The 26,424-nt window shown below is 36.1% G+C and overlaps 1 protein-coding gene across 1 annotated transcript in view; it reads right to left on the minus strand.

Annotated features, from left to right (window-relative positions):
• Positions 1 to 8,090: 8,090 nt before the first annotated feature.
• RGS20 (regulator of G-protein signaling 20) overlaps positions 8,091 to 26,424 on the minus strand; it is a 99,263-nt gene continuing 80,929 nt past the window's right edge. The window contains 4 exon segments of the mRNA XM_012722815.1: positions 8,091 to 9,077; positions 10,280 to 10,514; positions 15,902 to 15,985; positions 25,685 to 25,833. Of these exon segments, the coding sequence (XP_012578269.1) occupies positions 8,889 to 9,077; positions 10,280 to 10,514; positions 15,902 to 15,985; positions 25,685 to 25,833 (657 nt within the window). The 3' untranslated portion in view covers positions 8,091 to 8,888.

Raw genomic sequence — 26,424 nt, forward strand, 5'->3', positions numbered from 1 at the left:
CTTGATTTTGAACGCTGTACTGACCAAGGGTTAAGTTTAGAACTGTGTTATTTTACAACTGTGGTCTTTCCATATGGAGGTTGATAGAAAATGTTTTTATTCAAAGTCATTTGTTGACTTTTTCTGTTACACAATGAATGCGATTGTAGGAGAAGCTGAATATATGGGCTATAATGCTATTCCTTTTACAGTACAGATACTATGATTACATTTACTTTTTCTTTAAGTAGGTACTATTTGTTCTGTTAGGAATAAGAAAAAATGATTTTCATGGTGTTCCTTAGGGTACAGTTGCCCTAGTACATCTTCAGTGCTACTGTTACAGAAGTCTACATTTTATCATGCTAAGTTTGTATTCTGTTAACCACCTATAGAAAGACCTCAGTATATATTTTGCATTCATTCTTCTTATTTTTTCCTCTTTCTTATTGCAAATTGATTTGATGGAATGCAGAAGACAACATTTACAGGTCCATGTTAAGTCTCCACATTTAAGAATTGGCCCACTGGTACCATCGCATATCTACACTGTAGGTTCACAGATTAACCTTTTATCATTTCAAAAAGGAAGTGAATTTTTGAGAGAATGAATTTTAGAAGAAGTAAAAGTAGCCCCACTTTTAAATTAAGTGATCCATTTTAAAATTTGTAATTCAATAAAGTTTCTTCTTATTAAACTTATATTTTGTCATTTTTTTTTAGATGCTGAATCTTACTCTACCTTTTATTTAAAAATTTCCCCTTTCCTGTTTTAATTAAATGATGCGTGCCTGGTTTTAAGTAAAAACTAGTTTGAGCAGAATAGTAGCAGTAATCATATTTTTCTTCTCTTTCCTTAGAACCCCATTGAGGGATGAGTAGAACTTTTAAGTGTGTCCCATGGGTATACTTAATGTATGTAATGTGAGAGATCAAATAATTAGTCTTTAACCATTGCAAATCCAACACTAGCCAGTTATAAATTGCTGTAAGTAAATATTTTCAAGGGTAATACTTATTTAGTAATACTTATTTCCTGAACAAAGCAATTGTTAAATGAACATACAGAGGAATTAAGTTAATGAAGAGCCATCCCAGGCAAATAGAAAATAATCACTACTTCTCTTGCTCACCTGCGAGTTCTAAACTTTGGCTAGTCTGTGGCAAAAGTTCCGAAATAGTTATATCCACCTACATATCAAAATCTGTATATATTTCGCAAATGGAAGAATGTTTTTAAAGTCTAAACAGGAGAGGGAAAAATAAAAGAATAGGTTATACATAAAATTTTTATAGGTATATGATGATTGTCCTTACAGGTCAAAATATAACTTGGGGATTTGAGTTGAATTTCCCTCTCAAAACCTGTAGTTAAAAGTGTAATTTAAAGTTTTATCTTCCCCACCTCCATACCTCCTTACACAGACATTGTATAGCTATAAAAATTAGTCATTCAAGAAGAGTATCTCACTAGGAAATGTGTTTTGAATAATCGCTGACATAAAAACCACTTATTTTTTCTCTTTCAGAGTAAGCAGACTTCACAATAAATCAATCAGTTACTGACAGATTCCTAAGTTATAATGTAATAAGCAAATTGAAGTGCATCAACTGTATAGAGAAATGTTTTAGAAACAATCCAATCACAAATCTTTGTTAGAAAGCCAATAGCTGTGACTATTAGAAAAGGAGTCAATTAGTTTTTATGTGAGACTGGTTTACTCCTTTGTCTTTAGCACTTATAAAAATATTTGTTACATAGTAAGTGCTTATGAAGTAATTTTTCATTATCCTTGTGTCATTGCCCCTATGAAAATAGGATAGATAGGTCACTATTGGTTGATGTTTTAAATTCCAACTTTAAAGAAAGGAATATGAGCTAAGTGTTGAGAGCTCTCTCAGTACCTTAATTCTTCAAAGTGATGCAACAGTTATTATTAACTGAAACTTTCCTCACATAAACATGTATATTCTTGTACTTGTTTATCCATCTGGTAGATGGAAAATGAAAGTACAGATGATTACCTCAAATAATTTACCTTATTTTCGTTCCTCCGGGTGCTGTGAAGACAACTAATATTTTTCCCCCTTAATGATCATGATGGCAAAGACAGGAACATCACATATGATGTGCATACACTGGTTAAATAAACCAAGTGCTTCCATTGGCTGGGTGACATTGGAAAGTATTACTGATGATAAAACACAAAAACTACGAAAGCACTGGAGTGGAATGATGTAGTTATAGCATCTGTCTTTTTGGTACCATTTCCCAAATATCTGTTATGATTCATATAAGGGATGCCTTCTCACTTCCCTATGAACCCAGTGGATCTCTTAAGTCACAATGCCCTACCCTACTTGATGCTTCTCTTCTGGAATTATTACATAGAATATGGCAAGATACTTTTTCTAGTGGAATAGCTAAAGTAGGAGAGGCTATATCAGGGGCTCCTTGGACCGTTTTGCCTATGACATGGAGAGACCCTCTGTGTGTGATAAAGCTTAGGGAAGTTAGGTGGAAGGAAGGTCTTGATAACATGGGAATAGATATCTGCAGCAAGCAACTGAAGAAAAAAGCAAAAAATCCTGAATTGCTTTGGATATGTGTTTGAGCTTAATAAAATGTATAATTACTCTAAATAAGTATACTGATAGCACACCAGAACTTAGGAGAGCACTATGAGATTTTTCAGTTAGCTTAGAAGCATAAATGATCTGGAACGAGCACTAAAGTCACAGGTCTCTATCAGTAGATTTGTCTCAGTATTGTTTCACTGATCTCTTTTTCTCCTTAATTGTAATCCTAATCCTTTTTTTTAAATGATCAAAATACAGCTGTAGATTCAGTGTTTGCTAGTTCTCTCCCCATGAAAAAGATAGGAATTTACCTTTAACATTATATAAGCTTTAGGTGTACAACATGATTTAATATGTGTATATATTATGAAATGAACACCACAATACATTTTAGTATAGATCACCACACAGTTACAATTTTTATCTTGTAAGAATGTTTAAGATCTATTCCTTTAACAACTATCAAAGATACAGAACAGATTATTTATAATCACTCTGCTGTATATTAAAAAAAAAGTTTAAGTAGATAGCTTTTTTTTCAGAGTTCTCATTCTACTAAGTATTAAACTCCTAGTTGTCTTACAGTTAACATCTTTTATTACTTGCCTTTACAGAATATTTCTCCAGGATAGTTAATTCCAGTTGATGTTAAGGTCACTTACGTTATCTCCCATGAGGTTAAGTTGGATTCCCTAAGAGAAGCCCTCTTTGGTGACTTCTGCACTTTAGATGATTCAAAATACAAATTGTTGGCTGTGTACATCAGGGGGAAAAAAACAACTTAAAGGTTAGCTCCAAATTCAGTAATAGGGAAAAAAGATCCCTCATTTTTGGCTTTTGTAAGGCCATGGAGTTATGTTTTTATATGCCAACTAGTTTCCTAAAATGTTTATTTTGACATATTAATGTGCAGTAAGAAACACCCTGACTACTTGAGCCTTTATGAGTTCTGGAAGCAGACAGAATTGGAAAAAGGCTGTTTTTAACTACCATCTCATGAAAATGGTTCCATTATCTTTGTCTTATAGGTCAAAAATATGAACAAGAAAACAAATCTGACTCTAATCTTCTGTTTTCCTGTGTATATTGTCATATCAGGCTTTCTACTCCTTTCCTAAGAAATTAGTGTTGTGTGATGGTTAAGAGCATTCATTTTTGATCTGTGCAAATACAATTTGAACTACAACTTAACTATTCATGAGTCTTTGATAAATTACCTTGCCTGTCTGCCTGATTCATAAGGAAGGATACCAACCGATTTTATAATTTTGGGTAATGTGGACAACAGTTGTAAATACCTTGGAAAAACCAAGCTTCAGGTTTGTGGTTGAGCAGAAATATTTTGGGGGTGGGAATAGCCATTGTTATTTTAAATGGGTACACCATTATATGTATCTTACAACTTGCATTTTTATTTAATGTTTACTTCGAATACTCCTTGCTGGCACATATACATGTATTACATTCATTTTTACCATAGAGCAACATATGTATATATAACAGTCCCTTTTAAAACTTCTCCCTTATGGTTAGTTTTTCTTATGATGTTTTAAAAATTACTCTCTTAGGAGTTTAACTGTTCAGCTAGTGAATGTATTTTCAGAATGCTCTGTATTGCCAGATTGCTTTTTAAAAATTTATGCTAGTTTACCTGCTTGTCAGGATATAATTACCCATTTCCTGACACATTTGGTAATACTGGATATTATTAATCCTTTTGATTCTTGCAAACCTAGGAAAAAAATAGTAACCACTATCTCACTTTGTATTCACATGATTATCTTTTTAATATATCAGTATTTTCTTTGATGATTTCTGGATTTTATGTTTTGCTTAGGAAGACCTTTTTCCATCTGAGATAAAACTTTTATTGATTTGATATTCTTCTGGTAATCTGTTCTTTTTAGAAGTTTCCAGATCTTTAAACCATTTTGAAATAATTATTTGTACTGACACTTTTTTTAAAAAAAGAAGATTTATGCATACAAAACTGGGGTACAGGCTAGAAATGCAGGGGCGGCTAGGATTCACCAGAGACATAGTGGGGAGCACAACAGGCAGATTAAGTACACTGCTGAGGGGAGCAGCGGCCGAGATGGGAGACGTCTGCTGTGCCATGTGGATCATGCAGCACCGAAGCAGCTGCTCCTTGCTTACTGTGGTGCCCTGCCACCAGGGAGGGCCTGTGTACTGACACTTTTCTAAATGGAGAGTCATCTGTTCCAACCAAATCAGCTTATCAAATTTTACTAAAAGCCTCGGAATTGCATTCAATTTGTGGGGACTTTGGGAGATGGCTTCTGGATTCATTCATATACGTAGATGGTACTATTACGTATGGAATTTGTAGACATGTTTCATAGTCACATGAACTGTGAGGATATGAGATAAGACAGTGAAACACATTTGAAATTGAATTTTTATTTTATAGTTATGGAAAGTTCAGTTTCCATGCTTTAACACTCCAGTTCAAACATTTATTGAGACCTAACCTAGATGTTGTATATAATTTGCACTCTTATGTTTACAGTCTAATTGGGAAGATATATGTTAACTGATAATTTGTTCAATACGATGGTAAGTATTGTGTAGGGAATTTCTGGACCACTAAAAAAGTGGCATCCCAGCTTAGATCAAGTAAGGCTTCTTGGAGGGGATAAATCCTGAAAGAATGATTGGAGTTAGTGAGTCAAGAGTGACATATTTGTAAGGAATTAAAGGGCAACAAAGTAGGTAGCATAACTGCTCTTAAGCTGTTATGAAAGTATGAAGTGGGATATGTGCCTTTTCTATAGATATGTATATTGTAGATGGTAGAACCTGTATCCTGATGGTAGAAACCTTTGTTTATATGCCATTACACAAACTTACTATTTGTACCCCAGGCAGTCAGGAACTACTAAAATTTTTAGGTAGTGAAGGTACAGTCACAAGCAGATCTGTGAAAAAGATTACCTTAGAATTTTTATTTTTTAACATCTGTAACCTTGGTTACTGTATATTTTAGGAGTATCAGTTTGCACCTCTTCCAATGTGCATTACTGTACCTCACACCTAGGGCTTTTGAAAGCTGAATATGAATGGCCGAGATAGGTGCAAAGAGGGTAGAAGACTCTTGGCAGTGGTGAAAACAGACAGGAGATAAATGGATCAGAAGAAACGTGAGAAATACTTAGCTGGATACGGTGATATTTATGAGGCTTAAAAAGTCAAGAGCTCAGCCTTTCGTGGTCTTGCAGTGGGTTAGGAACCACCATTGCAAGCCAGCCACAGCTGCTTCAGTGAGAGGTGGATCCCCAGCCCAGAAGTGACCCACATGGCACAGCAGACCTCTCCTGTCTCACTCATTGCACCCCTCAGCAGTGACTTCATTGATCTGCCTGTTCTGCTCCCCACTCTGTCTCTCGTGAATTCTCTCATGGCCCCTGCACCTCTGGCCTGTACCCCAGTTCTGTATGCATAAATAAAAATCTTTAAAAAAAAAGAAGTCAAGAGTTTAGATGACTCACTTGGCTGGGCCTTGACAGGAATGGGTATGGGGTATAATAGCAATAGCTAAAGTATATTTTATATGGATCTTTTAATTTTTACAGCAGTGCTGGGGGTGAGGAACTCTTATTACTCCTGTTTCTATAAAGAAATAGACTCAGTAAGGCTAAGCATCACAACCTGCAGTATGTGGAGTCAGAAAGTCCCTCCAGAGCCCAGCTGCTGTGCCCTTCTGCCTGAAGAGAAAGGATAAAGATGAAAGAAAAAATGAAGAATGAGCACACCTCATAACAAGGAAGTCGTATTTCAAGCAAGGCAGCAGCAGTAATGTCAGTAAACTTAGCAGGTCCCTGGGAAGATCTAGAAAATAGTGCAATAGTCAGTAAAAGCAACATGGTGCCTTGTGGTGGTGGGAGGAATGAAGAGACAGCAAGAGTGGACTATCATGGGATGGCTGATAAGAAAGGGATAGAGAAGTATCAGCAGATGCATATGGCATGTTTTAAATTGGGGAAATCCAAGGATGTGTTTAGTATAGGAAGAAGCAAGATGAATTTGACAATATGGGTGTGGGAAAATCAGTGGAGAAACATTCTAGGTAAGTATTTCACTTACCAAAACAAGTCAGAAAAAGAAAAATACCAAATGGTTTCTCTTATAGGAGGGATAAAGGGAAACTAAGGCATTAGGGAAAATATTACAGCAATAAAAAGCATAAAAAAAGAGACAACTATAAACCATATATTCTGCAGGGTCAAGGAAGGGAGAGGGATCAAAATGGAGAGGAGCACAAGGGTCTATGGTAAAAGAGCATGGTGAACTGATGACGGGAATTTTATGGGGACTACACCTGAGGAAAAGCAAACAAAAATAAATGACAATGATTTATCAATAAATTACATATATATGATTTTTATATGTATATAAAAGAAGTTTCACTTACCACTGTGGACCTGTCCTCCTGATTTATTTGCTACTATGTTCACACATCCCTTGCTTTCTTCCTAGCTTTACTGAGAGTTGAGTCCTAACTCTCCTTTGGGAGCACTTGTTTGTCCATCCTTACAAAGATTTACCCTCAGCTCCTTTTAATGCTACAACTCTCTTAATAATCTCATTCATCTTTGTGCTTAAAAATAGCAGATCACAACCCAGACTGGGCCACACAGGACCCTCCATTCAGTTGACTTCTTGTCTTTTTTTGTTACCTAGTACTCTGCATGTCCACAGCTGGACCTATTTGGATTTGCTTTTATTCAGAATATCTGCCCTACAACCTCCCCTAAACACACATACTGTTCTTGTTCTATAGGTTTTAATTTTGTATCTCCATCAAAATCTATAGCCCTTCAAGACTTCATAGTTCAGTATGTTTGTATTACAGTCAGTACTCACCACACTACTGGAATTGCCATTGTTAATCCGCCACCCTTGAAAGTCAACTATGGAATGGCGGGTCTTATGCCTTCCTTTATGGTAAAGGAAAAAGTGAGAGTAAGTTATAGTAGAGGAGTGGGGCTTTGAAAAGGGAGAAGGAAAACTTTTTTGGGCACTGGATGGAAGCATGTGAGAACATATGTCCTCACATATTTATAGGCTACATGGAAGTAGAAGGAATTGACGAGAAAGTTTTTATGTAGGAGATAACTGGTTTGCTGAGAGTGAGTTTTAGGTGATGGGTTTAAGGAGAGTAATGAAATCATTAGGTTGAGGTCCAGGTGAGGAAATGACCAAGAGGAGGCGACTCCTACAAAACGTTTAAGAGGCCAACTAATTTGCCCTCTTGCAAATTAATGGCTGACCACTGCTTAAAGCAGTCCAGAAGCGAATGTCTTTCCCTTCATTGTAGTGATGGATTTCTTCTGGATGGTGAAGGTTACAAGCAAACATTTTTACCTATAAGTCATAAAGTTAACCACCATTTGTCTACGATAAAATAGTGGGATTTAAAAAATCCTAACCTGTAAAATAAAGGATATCTCACTTGTCTCCCTATTAATCTTGTATTTCCCAAATATTTACATCTGAAAAAAAGATTGAGATAAAACTCTTGTGCTTTATTTTTTAGAGTGAAAATGCCCATATTTCTTTCAATAATAAAAACAGAAATATGCTTATTTGCAAGTTATGAACATGACTAAGTTATAAATTCATTCTTCAGGTTTGCAGATTCTGATAAAATAACTAACTTTTCAACAAAAGAATTTTCTAAACACTACTTCTTTTACCAAACATTTGAGACTGATCCACATAAGAGAACAGTACTTGACACTAACCATGTATAGATACAAACATATGTGCCTACATATGTATATTTTTAGACAAAGTGGAATATTTTTTATGTAGCAGTCACATCTTTATAAAATGAGTATTTGGGTCTGATGGGTAATGGCATCAATAAGTGAAATGTTCAAAACTGAGCTTGATGGAAGGGAGGAGTAGCTTGGAGACACTCGAGTGTCTTGTCTTTGTGGGGGAGAGTAATCAGGTACTGAACTCATGCAAAAGAGTGAAATGTTTTGCTCCAGTAGCCAGACATGCTCTAGGCACATGGAGCATCTAGTGTATCCCTTGTCATTGAGAACATGCTACTGGTATTGTAAATGGAAATACACTATCTTTTTAAAATAGTCATACCCCATTAAAAAAAAAAGTATCACTAAAGTTGGCTGCAATTTACATTGTGAATATATAGCCATCTCTAGAAGGAAGCATCTGTTATTAAAATAGCCCCAGTATTACTCCCGCAGGAGATCCCACTATCTCTAAATTCCCTGTACTAGATGTGGTCCTTGAGTTCTTTTATTATTTTATTAATAATAAATATATTTGATAACATCCTATGCTTCAACTGATTTCTCAGATAAGGACTGAAGCAAATCCTTATAGAGAGTAGAGTTCATGAACCGGGGGTATGAGTCTCTGTGCATTAAAGTGTAAATCTGAAGTTGTGCATCATCGAATATGTGTTGGGAAGGCTCCACCATGTTCTTGTTGATGACTTCTCTGACTCGGGAGTCTAAACTGACCTGTCAACAGAAAGAAATGAGTTCTGTTAGAGTCACTTCTCTTTGAAATGCCACCCCAAGGTCTATTGATTAATTATCTGTAAGCTTTTCTTCTTGGCCCATCTAATACTAGGTCTAGGTCTTCATCCTACTGTGTTTTTTTAATTTCCTTTTTATTATCCTTGATCCCTCATAGCATCTCCCGGTGCTGCTTCATCCTCATTCCCAACTCCCCTGTTACTGATGGCTCACTCCACCAGCGCATGTTAGGACACCCCTTCTGCCCCAGGGGCTCCATGTCTGTCTCCCCCTTGTGTGTGAATTCCCTGTTGGGAAAGGTCTGTTTTATTTACTTCATATTCTTCAGGGCACGTGTAGGAATGAATGCATGGTTTTATAAGGAGAATTATCAAGCACCTAATTTTGAAACCAGCCTAATCTAGATTTCAGATTTGAAGGAACAAAAACCCTGAGAGATGGAAACTTGCTAGACTTGTTTCACTTGGTAACTCTGATAAGAAAAAAGAGTGTGGGCCCTCCCTGGTGGCGCAGCAGGTTAAAGCACAGCACTAAGAAGCTAAAGCCACTGCAGCATGAGTTCGATCCCTGCCCCGGAGGCGACCCACATGGTGTGGCAGACCTCTCCTGACCTGCCTGCTGCTCCCCTCAGCTGTGGACTTCATCAGTCGGCCTCTCCTGCTCCCTACTCCATATCTGGTGAATCTTCTCACCATCCCTACACCTCTGGCCTGTGCCCAAGTTCTATATGCATAAATAAATAAATCTTTAAAAAAAATTGAAAATATAAAAAAAAAAGGTGGTCTGGGAAAACTCTGTAGCATCACTGTCATATTAGTAATGCAATCATATAAAATGAAAATACTCATAGCAAATGTTTGATTCAGAATAAAAGGATATATTTTTTAAAGAAATGCTTATAGGGTGTAAAAATTTCAAACAGTTTTTACATACAAGTGCATTGACTATCCTTTTGAAGACACTGATGAGTTATAGACACTTTTTATTCCAGAAAGGTGCATAAAATCTTTATATTTTCAGAGGTAATGGAGCCCATTTGTAGGACTCTAGTCAGTACTTATCTCCTATGAGTAGTGGGTGGTGAATAGTGGGTGGTCATTGTACCTGGGGAACGTGACCAAACACTGAGCGGTTAATTTTACCAATGGCCTTGCAAGAAAACCTTTTGGTGAGTACATACACACCTCTTTAGGAGAAAGAATGGAAATGTAGTCTTCATATATTATTCTTGCTTTCTCTTCAATAATGTTTTTATTGGCCTCTTTTTTCAGTTCCTCACATGCCATCCAGAAAAGCATATTTTCTTCACTGAATTCTGTTCTGAGAAATTCGCGGAAAGTATTCCTTCCTGCTGGAGTGAGCATTAACTTGTCGAATGACTGAGCCCAAGAGTGAACTTCTTCCAGAGTAGGACTTGGGCTTAGCAGAGATCAAAGGAAAAAGGCAAAGGGAATTCTATTATAGACCATGAATTGCATTTCATTACCTGAAACATAGCTTTTTCCCTCTGAGAAGGAAACTATGACCTTAGGCATTCTAGGGAAGGGAAAGCGTGTCTCATTTCCTAAACCTTTGGCACAAACAACTGAGTGTGAGACTCTGAAATTCTTTAACTAGAATTCTTACAGTTAAATTTGCTAGAACAACTGCGAGGAACACATTTATTTACATCTAGCAACCTCTTAACACTTTTAAGTTATAAAAGTAAAGAAAAATCCTAAAACCACAAGCCTCTCTGTCACCTGTGATAGTTGACCATACTAAATTCCAGCAAGAGTGAAATACGACAGCAATAGTCAGTGTCTACTTAGTGTTTTCGAAAATTCTGCTAAAGTGTCAGAGAGGAAACAAAGCTGTTATGTAAATGCAGGTTATAAAAGGGAACACTGAAATAAACACTTATCAATTCACCCTTTATCATAATAACCAGGACATCCCCTGGGCACTACTTCCAGATTCATCATTCTGAGGAAAACCAATGTTTGATTTGGGGCTTACCTTGCTGTTGTTTATTTAGTTTGGAGAATTTTCTTTTTAAAACTGGTGTATATTTTTCATGTAACTTATATTACTTTCAGGTGTTTGACCTGATTCAATATTTGCATACACTGTAAAGTGATCACCACACTAAATCTACTTAACATTTGTCACCTCGTGTTACTTTTTTTTTGTTTATTGTTGTTGTAATAAGGACTTTTAAAATTTATTCTCTTTGGCCCTCCCTGGTGGCGCAGCGGGTTAGGACACAGCACTGCAAGCCGTATGCAGCACTGCAAGCCAGCCACAGCCGCTCCAGTGCAAGTTTGATCCCCCACCCTGGAGGTGAACCACATGGCGCAGCAGACCTCTCCTGTCTTGTTGGCTGCTCCCCTCAGCAGTGTACTTCGTCAGTCTGCCTGTTGTGCTCCCTACTCTGTCTCTGGTGAATCCTCTCACCACCTCTGGCCTGTACCCCAGTTCTCTATGCATAAATAAATCTTTTTAAAAAATTTACTCTCTTAACTACTTTCAATACAATATTAACTAACTTTCAACACAGCATTACCTTTTCTTTTCTCCCCATTATCATGCATAGTTATGAAATTCTTTTAAGATGAACATTTAAGAGTTATTCCCTTAGCAATTTTCAAATAATATAATGCTGTTGTTGACTATAGTAACCATATTTATAGTATATCTCCATGACTCAAGGCCCATCTACATTGTAGAAACTGGCAAGACATTTATGGCTGAAGAGTATTCCAGTGTGTGTGTGTGTATCTATCACATCATAGTTTCTTTATCATTCATCCATTGATGAAAACTTATGCTGTTTTCATGATACAGCTATTGTAAGTAATGTTTTGATAAGCATAGGAATTTATTTATCTTTTCCAATTAGTGTTTTTGTTTTCACTGGATATACTCAGAAGTGGAAGTACTAGATCAAAAGTATTTTATTTTTAATTTTTTGAGAAAACTCCATACTGTTTTCCATAGTGAATGCAACAATTTACATTCCTATCAAATGTTCACAGGGCTGCCTTTTCTTTATAGCCTCACCAACACTTGTTATTTCTTACCTTCTGATAACTGTCATTTTAACAGGTGTGATTTAACAGCTGGTATCATAGTTGTGATTTGCATTTCCCTGATAACTAATGATGTTAAGCTTCTTTTCACATACAAACATCTGTTGGTCATTGGTAGGTGTTCTTTGGAAAAATGCCTATTCATACTTACTGCCCATTTAGATCAGATTGCTTGTTCTTTTGTTGTTGAATTGTATGAGTTCTTTACATACTTTGGATATAAACCCCTTAAAAGATTTCTGGATCTTTTCTCCCATTCAGTGGGTTGCCTTTTCATTTTGTTGATGTTTTTCTTTGCTGGTCAGAAACCTTCTAGTTCGATATAGTCCCACTTGTCTACTGCTTTTGTTACATTTGCTTTTGGAATCAGATCCAAAAAATTACTATCGAGACCATGTCAAGCAGTTTACCACGTATATTTTTTTTCTAGGAGGTTTATGGTATCAGGTCTTGCACTGACTTCTTTAATCCATATTAAGATATTTTTCTGTGGTGTAAAACAATGTTAGTTTCGTTCTTTTCCTTATGGAAATCTAGTTCTCCCAACACCACTTATGGTTTGTTTTTGTCTCCGTTGTCATAAATGAATTGACTGTAAAAGTGTGGGGTTTCTTCTAGATTCTATAATCCATTCTGTTGACCTGTTTGTTTTTATGCTAGTACCATACTGTTTTGACAAGTATTGCTTGTAACATAATCTGAAAGCAGGAAGTATGATACTTCCAGCTTTGTTCTTTCTCATGATTGCTTCAGCTATGTATCTTTTGTGGTTCCACATAAATTTTAAGATTGTTCTAGGTTTTTTTTGAATAACACTGTTAGCATTTTGATAAGGATTAGATTTAATCTATAGATTGCTTTGGGTAGCATGGGTATTTCAACAACATTAATTCTCCAACCTTGAGTACAGAATATATTTTCATTTATTGCTGATAACTATCAGAAACAAGAAAAGGCAAGGCAGGATTCTCCCCAGAGTTGTCAGAGTCTGACCATGATGACCCCATGATTTGGGCTTCTGGTCACAAGACAGGTGTTGATTTTTGGCCTCCAAAAAAAAAAAAAATACACTTATTTTTCTGGTTCCTCTTTCAAAATGAGGCAAACTTAGTTCTTCATATTAAACAATGCATGTACATTTGCCCCATTTCTCCCATAATGACAAGTTTTAAACTATAGTACAACTTATAGTACAACGTGTGAACATTTTACAGTACATTTTTGATAGTTGAACTCACTTTTCTGAGTTAATTTTTTAAACTGCTTTAAACATTGCAGAACCCATTATTTTTAATTTTATTATAGGCAATTCAATTATTTGAAGTATCTAAATCTGAATCTTGTTTCTACTGGTTCTCATTTGTGGAGGGCTGTTTCTTTTAGTTTCATAATTTTAGTTAGCCTTAATCTTTGGCAATATTTTGTTTGCTCAAGAAAATATGTATACTTGCTTCTTCTGAGATCTGATACATACCAGGACCACTTCTGCTCCTTTCAGGGATCAGGGCTTAATGTGGGAATCTCAGTTTCAACACTCCCTCCAGCAATGATGCCATCAGTATTGAGCCTTACAGAAAACCTTTCTTTCCTGTACTTAAACAGTCACTCTTGGAAGTTTTGCTTATTTTTTATATGTTTTTATTTTTAATGTGCTTTGTCATTTTCCTTTCTTTCTATAAGAAATGCAAAAACTTTCAGACTTAAGCAAAATGTATTGTTCAGTGTTAGGAAGGGCCTCAGAGTATCTCTTCTTTTCACACTACCATCCCTGCCCCCCTATTTAGCGCTGGTATGCAGAATTTGATATTCCATGAACATCCTAATTATGAAGGTCACATATAAAGGTTCAAAATATAAATTCTATTTTTGAAATCATAACTTGAAGATGAATTACACTTGACCCAGCAATGAAACATAAATAAAAAGCTCAAGACCACAGAAACTAGGTTATAGGAAGAGAGTAGTCAGCCAAGAAAATAAACACAGATGTCTAAGTCACAGTTTTAAGTTTAGTTTCAAAATGAGATTTAGTGTGTGCAGCAGATACAGACTATCTCAGTATGTTCACACATATTAGAATGTGTCACATAGGAAATTTTTCAGAATATGTTTAAAAATCATTGATGGCAGTTCTAATTGGAGATTAAGATAAGCTTTTACTGTAAACATGTGTTGGTTGACTTTTATTTTTAATAGTTAGCATCTAAACTTTTTGTCAGCAAAATGTATCCCATATGAAAATATATCTACCATAATTTGAAAAATTGGTTTTGAAAGAAAACATGTTTTTAAAAAATATTAAAAAGATCATCTAAAAACAATAAAGCCATCATGTAAAAGTCCTGGGATATTTTTAGAAAGGTTACTTAAATTGGTGAGACTTTTTTTTTATAATAGTTTATTTTTACATCATGGTGAGACTTTTTTAAGGTGTGTTAAATTAATCGCTTAAATACAAGGATTCAAATTCAAAAAATATCATTTTACTCTGTCAACTTCAAACTGAAAAAAATCAGTAGTGTATTTTTGTGAAAAATGCATGTATACTTTCCATAATGCTGAATAATATAAAAATAAGGAAAGAAAAAAAATTAACATAGGAAGGAAGAAAGGAAATAATGATTAGGAGGTATTGCAAACAATCAAAGGGTATGCTATCACTAATGAAAACTGACCCAATGTAATTAGATTCTGATTTATTACTTAAAGAGAGAGATTCAAATAGAATCAAATGAGCAAAATACAATATAATACTATTTGGGGGAAGTACATAAAATACTAATAAAAATTAAAAATAAATAAGCAAAGATAGAGTATGAAGAATCTTGATAAAGCCATTAAGATAGGGCCCTCCATGGGGGTGCAGCGGGTTAAAGCACAGCACAAAGAAGGTTAAGCCATTTCCGCATGAGTTCAATCCCCGCCTGCCCTGGAGGAGATCCACATGGGGAGGCAGACCTCTCCTGATCCGCCTGCTGCTCCCCTCAGCAGTGTACTTCCTCAATCTGCCTGTTCTGCTCCCCACTCTGTCTCTGGTGAATTCTCTCACCCTTGTATCTCTGGCCTGTACCCCAGTTCTGTACGAATAAATAAAAAAAAAATCTTAAAAAAAATAAAAGCCAATAAGATAAAGAGTGAAGAAAAATATTAAGTAATCTAATGGATTGTTTGTTAAACATTTTTTTCCTCAAAAGTAAGCAATTCTAGTACAAGACCTAGTTCATTAATGCTTTTAGACACTGTCTCACATATATGCAATTACATGGTCATCATGCCAAGAAAAGGTAAAAGAGTAGTTGAGTGAAAGTAAATTCATTGATAAGGAAAAAAGTTTTAAAATTTGGCAATATGAAAAGTAGTTTTTTTCCTGACATTTTAAAAATGGTATATTGACTAAAGTATAAATATACAGTTAATAAAAAAAATGGACTTTTAAAACAGTCCTGTAAACTAATGTGTGGGTGTCATTATGACCTTTTATCTTTAAAAATATGTCATATAAAAATAAATTTGTATATTTTTCAAGGGACAGTTTATATTTGTGACTAGCTGTGATTACATTAATAATGGAACTGATTTTTCTGTTATACAAAGAAAGAACTTCAGAGTAAAGATGTGATATCATTGTGATTTAAACTGCATTTGAGTTGTTTTGCTGAAACATATAATGCAACAAAAATTTAACAAGACATGCATTTCTGTCCATCCATTAATTGAATTAATGTGAGATTTCACCTTTCTTCACAGATTGGAAGGTCTTCCCTTCTGAGCTCTTGGGATGCTCTCCTGGGTATCTGTTCTTGGTTTCTAACTGTGAGACTTTCAAAACAAGACAGTAAGAAGCACATCAGTTAACATAATTTCTGTATCAAACAAATTTTTTTCCACAATTTTCTTTTAAAGTAACTTCAGATCACCAAATAGAATTTTCTTCTCTTGCTGGCCCTCCCTGGTGGCGTAGCAACTCAAAGCACAGCACTAGGAAGTTAAAGTCCCTTCAGCATGAGTTCAATTCCCCACCAAGGAGGTGAGCACATGATGCAGTAGACCTCTCCTGACCCACCCGCTGCTCCCCTCAGCAGTATACTTTGTCAGTTAGCCTGTTCTACTCCCCACTCTGTCTCTATGAATCCTTTCTGCCCCTTCTCCTCTGGCCTGTACCACAGTTCTGTATGCATAAATAAATGAATCTTCTTTAAAAAATTTTCTTTTCTTCTCTTGCTGAAAATAAACTATCCTGATTGGTTTTCTTAAGAAAACCAAAGGTTTGAGAGGCACATATACAGAGTATTAGAGAAAACCAGCAAAATCTAGATTTTCAATTATATCTTTGAAGACAGTGTTAGGTTTTTTTCAGTTGTTCCCAAATACATCTTTAATTGCTTTTCCATCTCATCTTCTAACTAGTTATTATTTGTACATATGAATGCTAATATTACTTTCTTAATAACTTTGAACTATCATTTATCTATCATAAAGTTAAAATATACATTTCAGGAGTCATTGGCATAATCAGAAGATTGCACAACTGTCACTTCTATTTCAGAATATTTTCATCACCCCCTGCACAACTGCCCCAGATCTGTTACCAGACACTCCTCATACTTCCAGCTCTACTTCCAGCAGTCCTAAGCATAACTAATTTACTTCCCATCTCTCTATATTTACTTATTCTGAATCATGCTATTTAGGTTTTGCAGCTAGCTTCCTTCATGTGGTATAGTATAGGTATCAGTTCACAAATTTTCAAATGGATGTTACCACCACATTGGTCCTCAGCCATAATCCATTGGGTCCACTTCCGCCTTTGGGCCCACCTTGAACATGCCCTCAGGTAGCCTCAATTCTACAGTCAGATTCCTAAGGTTTGCATTGATTTAGTTTTGTCAGTTTCTTTGTTTTGGTTGTCTATGTTCTATACATGACTGGAATCATCCAGTATTTGTCTTTCTCCTTATTACTTAATTTGCTTAGCACAATATCTCCAGTTCCTCCAAGTTGTCACAAATGGCCACATTTTATCTTTATTTATAGCTGAGTTGTATTATTGAATTCTGTGTGAACCACATCTTCTTCATCCACTCATGTGTTATTGGGTACTCAGCTTGTTTTCTAGTTTAGCTCTTGTAAATAGAGAGGCGATGAACACAGGAGGCCATGTATGCTATAATTTAGTGTTTTCCTGTTCTTTGGGAAAATACCAAAGAGTGGAATTCCTGGATCATCTGGTAGATCTATTTTGAATGAGGACTGGAACAGTCCACATTCCCACCAACAGTGAATGAGGATTCTTTTTTCCATATCCTGGACAACACTTACTATTTCTGGTCTTTTTGACATGGGTTCTTTTCAAGGGTGTGAGGTGTTATCTCATTGTGGTTTGGGTTGCACTTCCCTGACTCTGTGACTAGTGATGATGTGAAATTTGTATGTGCCTGTTGGCCATCGTATGCCTTCTTTGGAGAGATATATCTTTATATAGCTCTCCTGCTCAGGTTTTGGTTGGGAAGATGTCTGATGTTCAGTATGATTCCCATTGGATAGGGTTTCTTTTAGTTTCAGTGATAATTTCTTTCACTGTGCAGAATATTTTTAGTTTGATGTGGTCCCATTTATTTATTTTCGCTTTTGCTTCCTTTGCTGTTGAAGTCTAGTCCCCAAACATCCTTGAAGACAATGTCAGGGAGTGTTTTACATATGTTTCTATATATTCTATGATTTCTGGTCTTACATCCAACTTTTTGATTCAATTTGAACAGTTTTGTATATAGTTTCATTCTTTGGCAAAGACCTGTCTAGTTTTCTCAATATCATTGTTAAAGAGACATTCCTTTCTCCATTATATAGTTTTGGATCTTTTGTACAGGAACATTATGTGGACACTGCATTATTATATGGACACTACCTGTCAGTGTGTGTGTTTATTTCTGTGTGCTCAATTACATCCATTCGTCTATGCTTACCTTTTATTCCAATATCACATTGTTTTGTACTTTATTTGAAGACTGTATGATAATATTTCTTTTTTATCAGGATTGTTTTGGCTTTTTAGTATTGTTTATAGTTTCATATAGATTTCAATAATGTTTGCTCTACTTCTGTGAAGATTGTATTAACTTTGATAAAGATTGCATCGACTCTGTACATATTTTTTGGTAAAATGGTCTCTTTAACAATGGTAATTCTTCTAATCCCTGAGGAGGGGATATGTTTTCCTTACCATGTATCTCGTATTTCCTTCAATAAAGTGTTAAAATTTTCATTTTACAGGTCATTCACCTCTTTTATTAAGTCTACTTCTAGTTACTTAATTCTGGAGGAAAAACCTGATTTTTGCATATTGACTTTGTAGCTTGTGACTTCACTGTACTAACTTATTGTTTCTAATCATTTTTAGGTATACTCTTCTATGTGTGTTTCATACCATCTTCTAACAGTTCTAGTTTCACTACTTTCCCAATTTGGATTCCTTTCATATCTTTTTCCTGATTAATTGTCTAGGTAAGTCTAGGTAAGACTTCCAACACTATATTGAATACTAGTGTGAAAGTGAACATCCTTGCCTTATCCTAATCACAGGAAAAGCTTTCACTTTCTCATCATTGAGCATGATGTGTTAACTCTATATTTTTTCATAAATGGCCTATATTATGTCAAAGCCTGTTCCTTCTATCTCCATTTATTGTGAGTTTTTGTCATAAATAGATGTTGAATCTTAACCAAAAAAACTTTTCTCTGTATTTATTAATAATCGCATTTGTCTTTCCTTTTCTTGATGTGGCAAGTTACATTGATTTGTTTGTGGATTTTGAACCATTTTGAACCATTATAAGTACCATAGCCTTCTGTTTTGGGGTGGGGGTCTGCCCATTTTGCTGGAATAAATCCCACATAATTATGATTTATGATCCTATTAATGTTTTGTTGAGCTCAGTTTCTAAGATTTTATTGAATATTTCTACATGTGGGTTCATTGGGGATATTGGTTTGTATTTTTCTTTTTGTGTGTGATGTCCTTATCTACTTTTGTACCAATTTTTGCTGGGTTTCAAATCATGCTTGGAAGCATTCCTTCTTTCTCAATTTTTTGGGAAAGTTTGAGAAAGATAGGTATTCATACATTTTTTAAAGATTTGGTACAACTCACTAGTGAAACCATCTGGCCCTATGCTTTGATTTTGGGGAAACTTTTGATTATCGTTTCAATTTCCTTTTTTGTAATTTATCTGTTCAGAGTTTTATTTCTACCTGATTCAGTCTTAGAAGGTTGGATGCTTCTAAGATTTTACTAAGATGTGTATTGGTGCAGGTCTCATCACATTTAGATAACAAGGTGTTCTTTCAGTTTCATGGGCTTATATGCTCAGTTCCTTCCTGAAGTTTGGGAAGTTTTCTACTTTTTTTTTTAGTAATCCCTTTGCTCCCTCTTTTCTATATTCTCCTTCTGGGATACCCGTTATCCTTATGTTGGCTTTCTTAATGGAGTCAGATTGTTCTTGAAGTGTTTCATCTCTTCCCAACTCTTTTCCATTTCTTTTTCATCTTCTACTTGGGTTCTTTTTGAATTCCTTCCAGGCCTGTGGTTTGATTCTCCATTTGGTCTACTATGCTTCCATAACATTCTCTAGACTTTTAAAAAATTTCATCTATTGAGCTTTTACATTCTGAAAAAAACTTTTATTTTCTGCATCTATTTCTATTTCCTGTATATTAATTTAGTTACCATTATTAATTTGTTTTTCTGAATTTTATCATGTCTTTGATTTGCTTTTCTGAGTACACTTGCTTTTCTGTCTTCTTCTGTTTCTGATATTACTATGGTAACTTTTAATTCTACTTGATAGGAAAGATAAGATCTTCCATGTATTGTGGTTGGTTGGTTTCTGGAGAGTCATTCTTGTGATACAAAATTCCCTTGTCGGGCCCTCCCTGGTGGCGCAGCGGGTTAAAGTACTACACTAAGAAGCTAAAGCCACTTCCGTATGAGTTCGATCCCCTCCTGCCCCGGAGGTGACCACATGGCGCGGCAGACCTCTCCTGACCCGCCCGCTGCTCCCCTCAGCAGTGTACTTCATGGATCTGCCTGTTCTGCTCCCCACTGTCTCCGGTGAAGCCTCTCGCCACCCCTCAGCCTCTGGCCTCTACCCCAGTTCTGTATGTACAAATAAATAAATCTTTAAAAAAAAAAATCCCTTGACGTCTCGAGGTGCTACATGTTTTGTTTTGTTTTGGGGTGGGGGTCTGCCCATTTTGCTGTCAAGACTCTTCAGTCTGCGTGTTATCAGAGTACCTTACGTGGTTGTTACCAGTGTAAAAGGACTGGAGAGGAGAAATACGGCTAAGTACACTATCCTTGTTCTTTTCTCTTGGAAACAGGCTTTCAAGGAGCATATCGGCTCCTCTGCATGTGTTTCCCCTCAGTCAAGGGAGGTTTGCTTCCCACATCATTTAGGTCTCCCCACCCTATGACCCCTGACTGAGCAACAGCAAGTACCATAGCCTTCCACCATGGACTACAACCTCCAGGCATTTCTCCCCACCAACCTCTTGTTCAATGAAGCATGAATTGCCTCCATGTCCTTTCTGGTACAGTCTGTGCTATTCTCTGATAACCACGAAGTGTTCCAGCTTTACCCCAAGCCATAGTATTCTCTGGATGTAGTGTTCCTCTAGTTAATTTTTAGATAATCCTCTCTCAAGCAAAGCAAGGAACCTCTTCTTAGGTCATCTTGGTTTTGATTGAATATAATGATTTTAAGATTAAGGTTTTAAGGCCATATTGTGGCATATATCAGTATTTCATTCTTTTATGTGGTTGAATAATATTTTCTTCTATGGTTACACCACAATTTGTTATTAGTTCATTATCAACTGACAACCCTTTAGGTTATTTGCACGTTTGGCTTTCATGCACAGTTTGACTCTGAACACTAATGTACAGGCTTTTGTGTAGATAACTGTTTTTATTTTTCTTGGGTAGATACTTAGAAGTAAAAATGCTTTTGCTTGGTAACTGTTTTTGACATTTTGAGGAAATTCTAAACTGTTTTTCAAAACAACTGTCTCATTTTTCATTTCCACCTATCATGTTTGACAGACCTAATTTCTGCACATCCTTGCCAGCATTTTTATACATCATTCTTCATTTTGTGCATTTTTTCATCTGATTTGTAATCCCGCTCCCCACTAACAATTCACCCGTGTGTCACCACCACAGTCCAGTGCACTCTTCCCACCCCAGTTCTGATCCCATTCCCTTTTCTACCCCCATAAAATATCTCTGGTTTATAGTTGTTGGTTGTTTTCATTTTTACTATATTTGTTTGTCTCTCTCTTTTCCCCCCCTGATCCCTTATGCTCCTGCAATGAGAGAAACCAGATGGTATTTTTCTTTTTCTTTCTGGATTATTTCACTAAGCATGATCCCTTCCAGCTCCATCCATGTTGCTGTAAAAGGCATGAGTTCTTTTTTGACTGCTGAGTAATATTCCATTGCATATATGCACCACATCTTTCTAATCCAGGCTTCTATTTTGGGGCATTTGGGTTGATTTCATGTCTTTCCTATTGTAAATAAAGCAGCAATAAACATGGGGGGGCAGGTATATTTTTGAATCAGTGTTTTGGTGTCTTTTGGGTAGATACCTAGGAGTGGGATATCTAGGGATTAGATTAGTAGATATCTAGGGATTGCCAGGTCATATGGAAACCCTATTTTTAGCCTTTTGAGAAACCTCCAAACAGCTTTCCATAGTGGTTGTACTAGTTTGCATTCCCACCAGCAGTGCAGGAGAGTTCCTTTTTCTCCACATCCTCACCAACATTTGTTGTTGCTAGTTGTTTTACGATGTGCCATTCTCACTGGTGTGAGATGGTATCTCATTGTGGTTTTAATTTGCATTTCCCTTATTACAATGTAGAACATTTTTTCATATGCCTGTTGCTTGCAAGCATTTTTTATTGTTTTCTTTTCCCCACCCCTATTGCTTTTTTTTTTTTCTATTTTATACATATAAGCAGGTAAAAATGCTATCTTGTAGTTTTGGATTTGCACTTTGCTAATGGCATTGAGCATCTTTTTTATGTAATTACTAGTTATTTGTGTATATATTTTTGGACATGTCTATCCGAATACTTTGCTCATTTAAAATTGGTTTGTCCTTTTATTTGTTAATTGTAAGAGTTATTTACATCCTGAAGGCTATTATTTTGATGTTAAACTTATCCTTTCTCTTTACTGAATTTTTTTGTGTTTGTCTCAACTTTAGCAAAAATTTTCTTGGTGTTTCTAAGTAAACTCTCATAAAATCTGTGAGCAAAGAAGACTTTACCTCTTTTCTACTTATTGGCCTCTAATTATCTTCTCTTGTTTGATTATATTGCCTAATACTTAAAATACAAGGTTAACTAGAAATGAGCATCCTTGCCTTGTTCTTGTTTTTAGCAGGAATGCTATCAGCTTCCCATTAATACTAAAATTATGGTCTTATTTGAGTATGCTTTCTCTTACTATTGCCACTACATTACTTTTCTACTCCTTTTATTTTATCTTTCCTTAAGATCTTTTACTTCATCTTATAAAATTGTTTCATTTTATATTGAGCACATCTGCTTTATGAATCTCTAGTAATTTTCTCTCTGTGTTTGTAGCTCTATTTTTCTTTAAATGCAAAGTCATTAGAAATGCAGGAAGTCTTTTGACTTTCTACTTACATGATGCCAAGGCTAAAAAGTTTCAGTAAATACTGTTTTCTTAAAATAGAAACAAAAACTAAATCAAAAACAAATGTGAGAGGCATCTCTGCAGGAGCATTAACATTGCCCGACTTCCCTGGGTCCTTTTGTAAGCATAATAAATTCCTACACAGTGGGTATGAAAGCAAAAAGAAAAAGAAAGGATGACTCTGACACAATTCCTCAAAGAAGTGGAAGTTATATTGCAAACTAAATTTGCCAAATTCATTTAGCCTTAACATTTTCCCTAAGTCTCCTTAAAAAAAAAAAAAAAGAGTGGGGATATTTCTTGAGGAGATCATATGTTCTCAAAAACATGAAGACTATATTTTGTATCAAAATTTTAACATGAATTTATTGTTATCATTATGATCCAACAATATAAACTAAAATGCTTGCTCAGCATGTTATATAACTTATTAGTGAGAAAAGACAAAGACCCATGGTTAGATATATTTTTATAAATTTATGAGTTACGAAGAGGAAAAAAATTCCTCAATACTCTAGAAAGAAAAACAGTTTATTTTTAATAGAGCAAAAAACTTCATCACTTCTGGCCATAAGACCTTTAGGCAGAATTTTTAGAAAGATAGTGTAATTGTTTAGAATATTTATTACTATTTACCTTTCTTTAAATTTGTCTAAGTATTAACATGGATAAACCTCAAAAGTATGTTGAATGTTTGTGTTCATCTTGAGAATGAGGGAAAAATCCAAGGAAATTTTATATTAAAATAACTGAAGTTTTTTCTGTTTGATACAAGTAGCTATGTCTTGTGTTGTATGTTTGTAATTGTGCCAATGGAAAGGGTCCAATATTCACCATAGATATGATGATAAAAACTAAAAGTGGGACTGCAGTGGAGTGGCTGAAGCCAAGGACTGTCGCAGTGGACTCTTCCCTGATGGGGTAGCTATGAAGACAGCCTCAGGGAAAATGCTAAAAGGTATCTGATTTTTGAGGAGGGGCTTCCTTGGAGACAAAATAGAAGGCTGAAGGCAGAAAGGGAGAAAAAAGAAGGTTGTTTTATCTGGTCTGCAGGATTCAAGATTTGAGATCCTTCAATATTTTGGGGGCCAGTGGATTTCAGCCACTCCCCACCCTGCTAACATTGATCTTGGAGAAGGCTGCTGCAGACTTTCGAAGGTGGAGGCCTTCAGTAGCCAACCCTGGAGAGGAAGAGGCTTTGCAAGTATCTGAGTGACTGAACAGTTCCTGGTTTTGCTGGGGTTACAGCCTGGCTCACAGCCTGGCCTAGCTGCATGAGTGAGGACATTTGTTGGGTCATGTGGTCACTGTGGTTGCTGCACTGAGTGTTCCTCATCTGGTGCTCTACTGGAGCATAAGGCGGCTCTGGGAGTGTCTTCTGCTGTGTCTACTGTTATCTTCATGAATTGGAACCTGGGCTGGAGTCTGGCTGCCGTGTGCCCCAGGTCAGCAAAGGTAGGAGGATGCCATCTTAGGCACATGGCCTATTGTCTGGGAGAGGAGCTGCACATCCTCAGTGGGGGGAAGATGCCATCATAACATCGTTGTGCAGGCCAGTACTGGACTCAACTTTGGGTAAATGGCTATTATTGGCTTCAGTAACTTTTGTTTATCCTGTTTGTTAAAGAAATTCCTTTGTTTATTTCCTAAGTCTGAGCAGTCTTGCAATTGTGCACAAAGCTGAAGAACCCAGATAGTAATTGGTAAAGTATTTAGGCAGTGGGGACTTGATGATTTTAGGGTCCCCTGCCACCCAGGGACCCCTCTTTCTATTTCAGATATAACCACTGTACTTAATTTATTATTTATTATTACCAGTCATTCATAGTTAGGTTTCTCTCTTATCATATACTTATATATGTATATGTTTGTGTATATACACATACATAACTACACACATATTTTCAAAATATATGTATTATTACACAATATGTATTGTTTTACACATTGTTCATTCTGCCCGCAGTCCAGTTTGCAGCACGTTTAAATGTTGTATGGTATTGCAATGCATAACTATATAACAATGTATTTATCCAATCTCCTGTTCATGAACTTCAGAAACATTTTCCACTTTTCCCAATCAGACTAGTGTTGTAGTGTATCCTTTCATACATGTCTGCTTTTTTATTTGGGTGAGATGTTTTTCAAAGATAAGGTATTATATTTAGATCCTTGTTTGTAAGCACACAATGGGTTATATTTTCTGTTTCACTCCATTTGCTTTCTTTTCTTTTGGTCAGTTTTTAAATTATTAATGCCTTGAAGTTCTTTATGTATTCTAGAGTTGAATTTATTAACTACCGTCTTCCAGTCTTCCAGTATGGTTGACCTTTTGATTTTACTTTCTGATACCTTTTATCAAATATATTAAGAAAACTTTAAAGTTCAGACACCATACCACTCACCAATTTATATATTACACGTCAAGTTTGTTATTAGCTTTATACAAGTGTGCAACAATCATGATTTTAGAATATTTCATCACTCCTAATGAAATCCTGTACACATGAACAGCCATGCTCATCACCCTCTCCTCCAGGCAGCCACTAATCTACTTTCTTTTTTGATGGATTTACCATATGTGGACATTTGAAATGATTGGACCCATCTTAAATTCTCACTTCTCTACAAGCACTTTATTATTCTCTAGACTAATTTGAGTTTAATCCTTTCTCACCATCTAGGCATTGTTTCTGCCCAAATGTTAATATTTGACCATAATTTGTCTTAGATTGTTTTTTAGTAATTTAACATACATTAGCACATCAGTAAAGAAACTCCAAAATAAATCTTACCAAGAGCAGCTACAGCAGCAACACCAGCAGAAGCAGCATGCATTGGATCCTCGGTTCCCTACTCCTTGCTGGCTTGGGGTGGAGCCTGATGTCTCCTGAGCTGCAGACATCTGGGGCTTCTGCATCTCCATGTGTTCTGATCCCATTGGCTGCAACAACAGCACAAGTAAAAAGTGGATCAGAATAGGGATGAAGTTAGGGCCTCAGAGGCCCAGATATCCTGTTGCTTGTAAAATCGATAAGATGCAATTTGACTATATCCAGGTCATTTCTGTGAATTCTGGTAAAAGTTGGAATCTTACCTCCTTCCCCCCTTTTTAAAGATTTATTTATTGATGCATACAGAACTGGGGTACAGGCCAAAGAAGCAGGGGCAGTGAGAGACTTCACCAGAGACAGAGTGGGGAGCAGAACAGGCAGATCGATGAAGTACACTGCTGAGGGGGGCAGCAGACCGGTCAGGAGAGGTCTGCCACGCCATGTGGATCACCTCCAGAGACGGGGATTGAACTGGCACTGAGACATTTGCTGCTAGCTTGCAGTGCTACGTCCTGACACATTGCACCACCAGGGTCCCTATTTAAGATTCTTTAATATGGCCTTGACTTTTTCTCTCTTTTTTTTTTTTTTTGCTTTTACTCTATCAACAAGTCAACCATTATATCAAAAATAATTGGATCAAACTCATGTTGAAGTGGCTTTAGCTTCTTAGTGCTATGCTTTAACCCACTGCGCCACCA

This window comes from Condylura cristata, unplaced genomic scaffold (genome assembly GCF_000260355.1).
Source record: "Condylura cristata isolate star-nosed mole 26May11 unplaced genomic scaffold, ConCri1.0 scaffold00009, whole genome shotgun sequence".
NCBI lineage: Eukaryota > Metazoa > Chordata > Mammalia > Eulipotyphla > Talpidae > Condylura > Condylura cristata.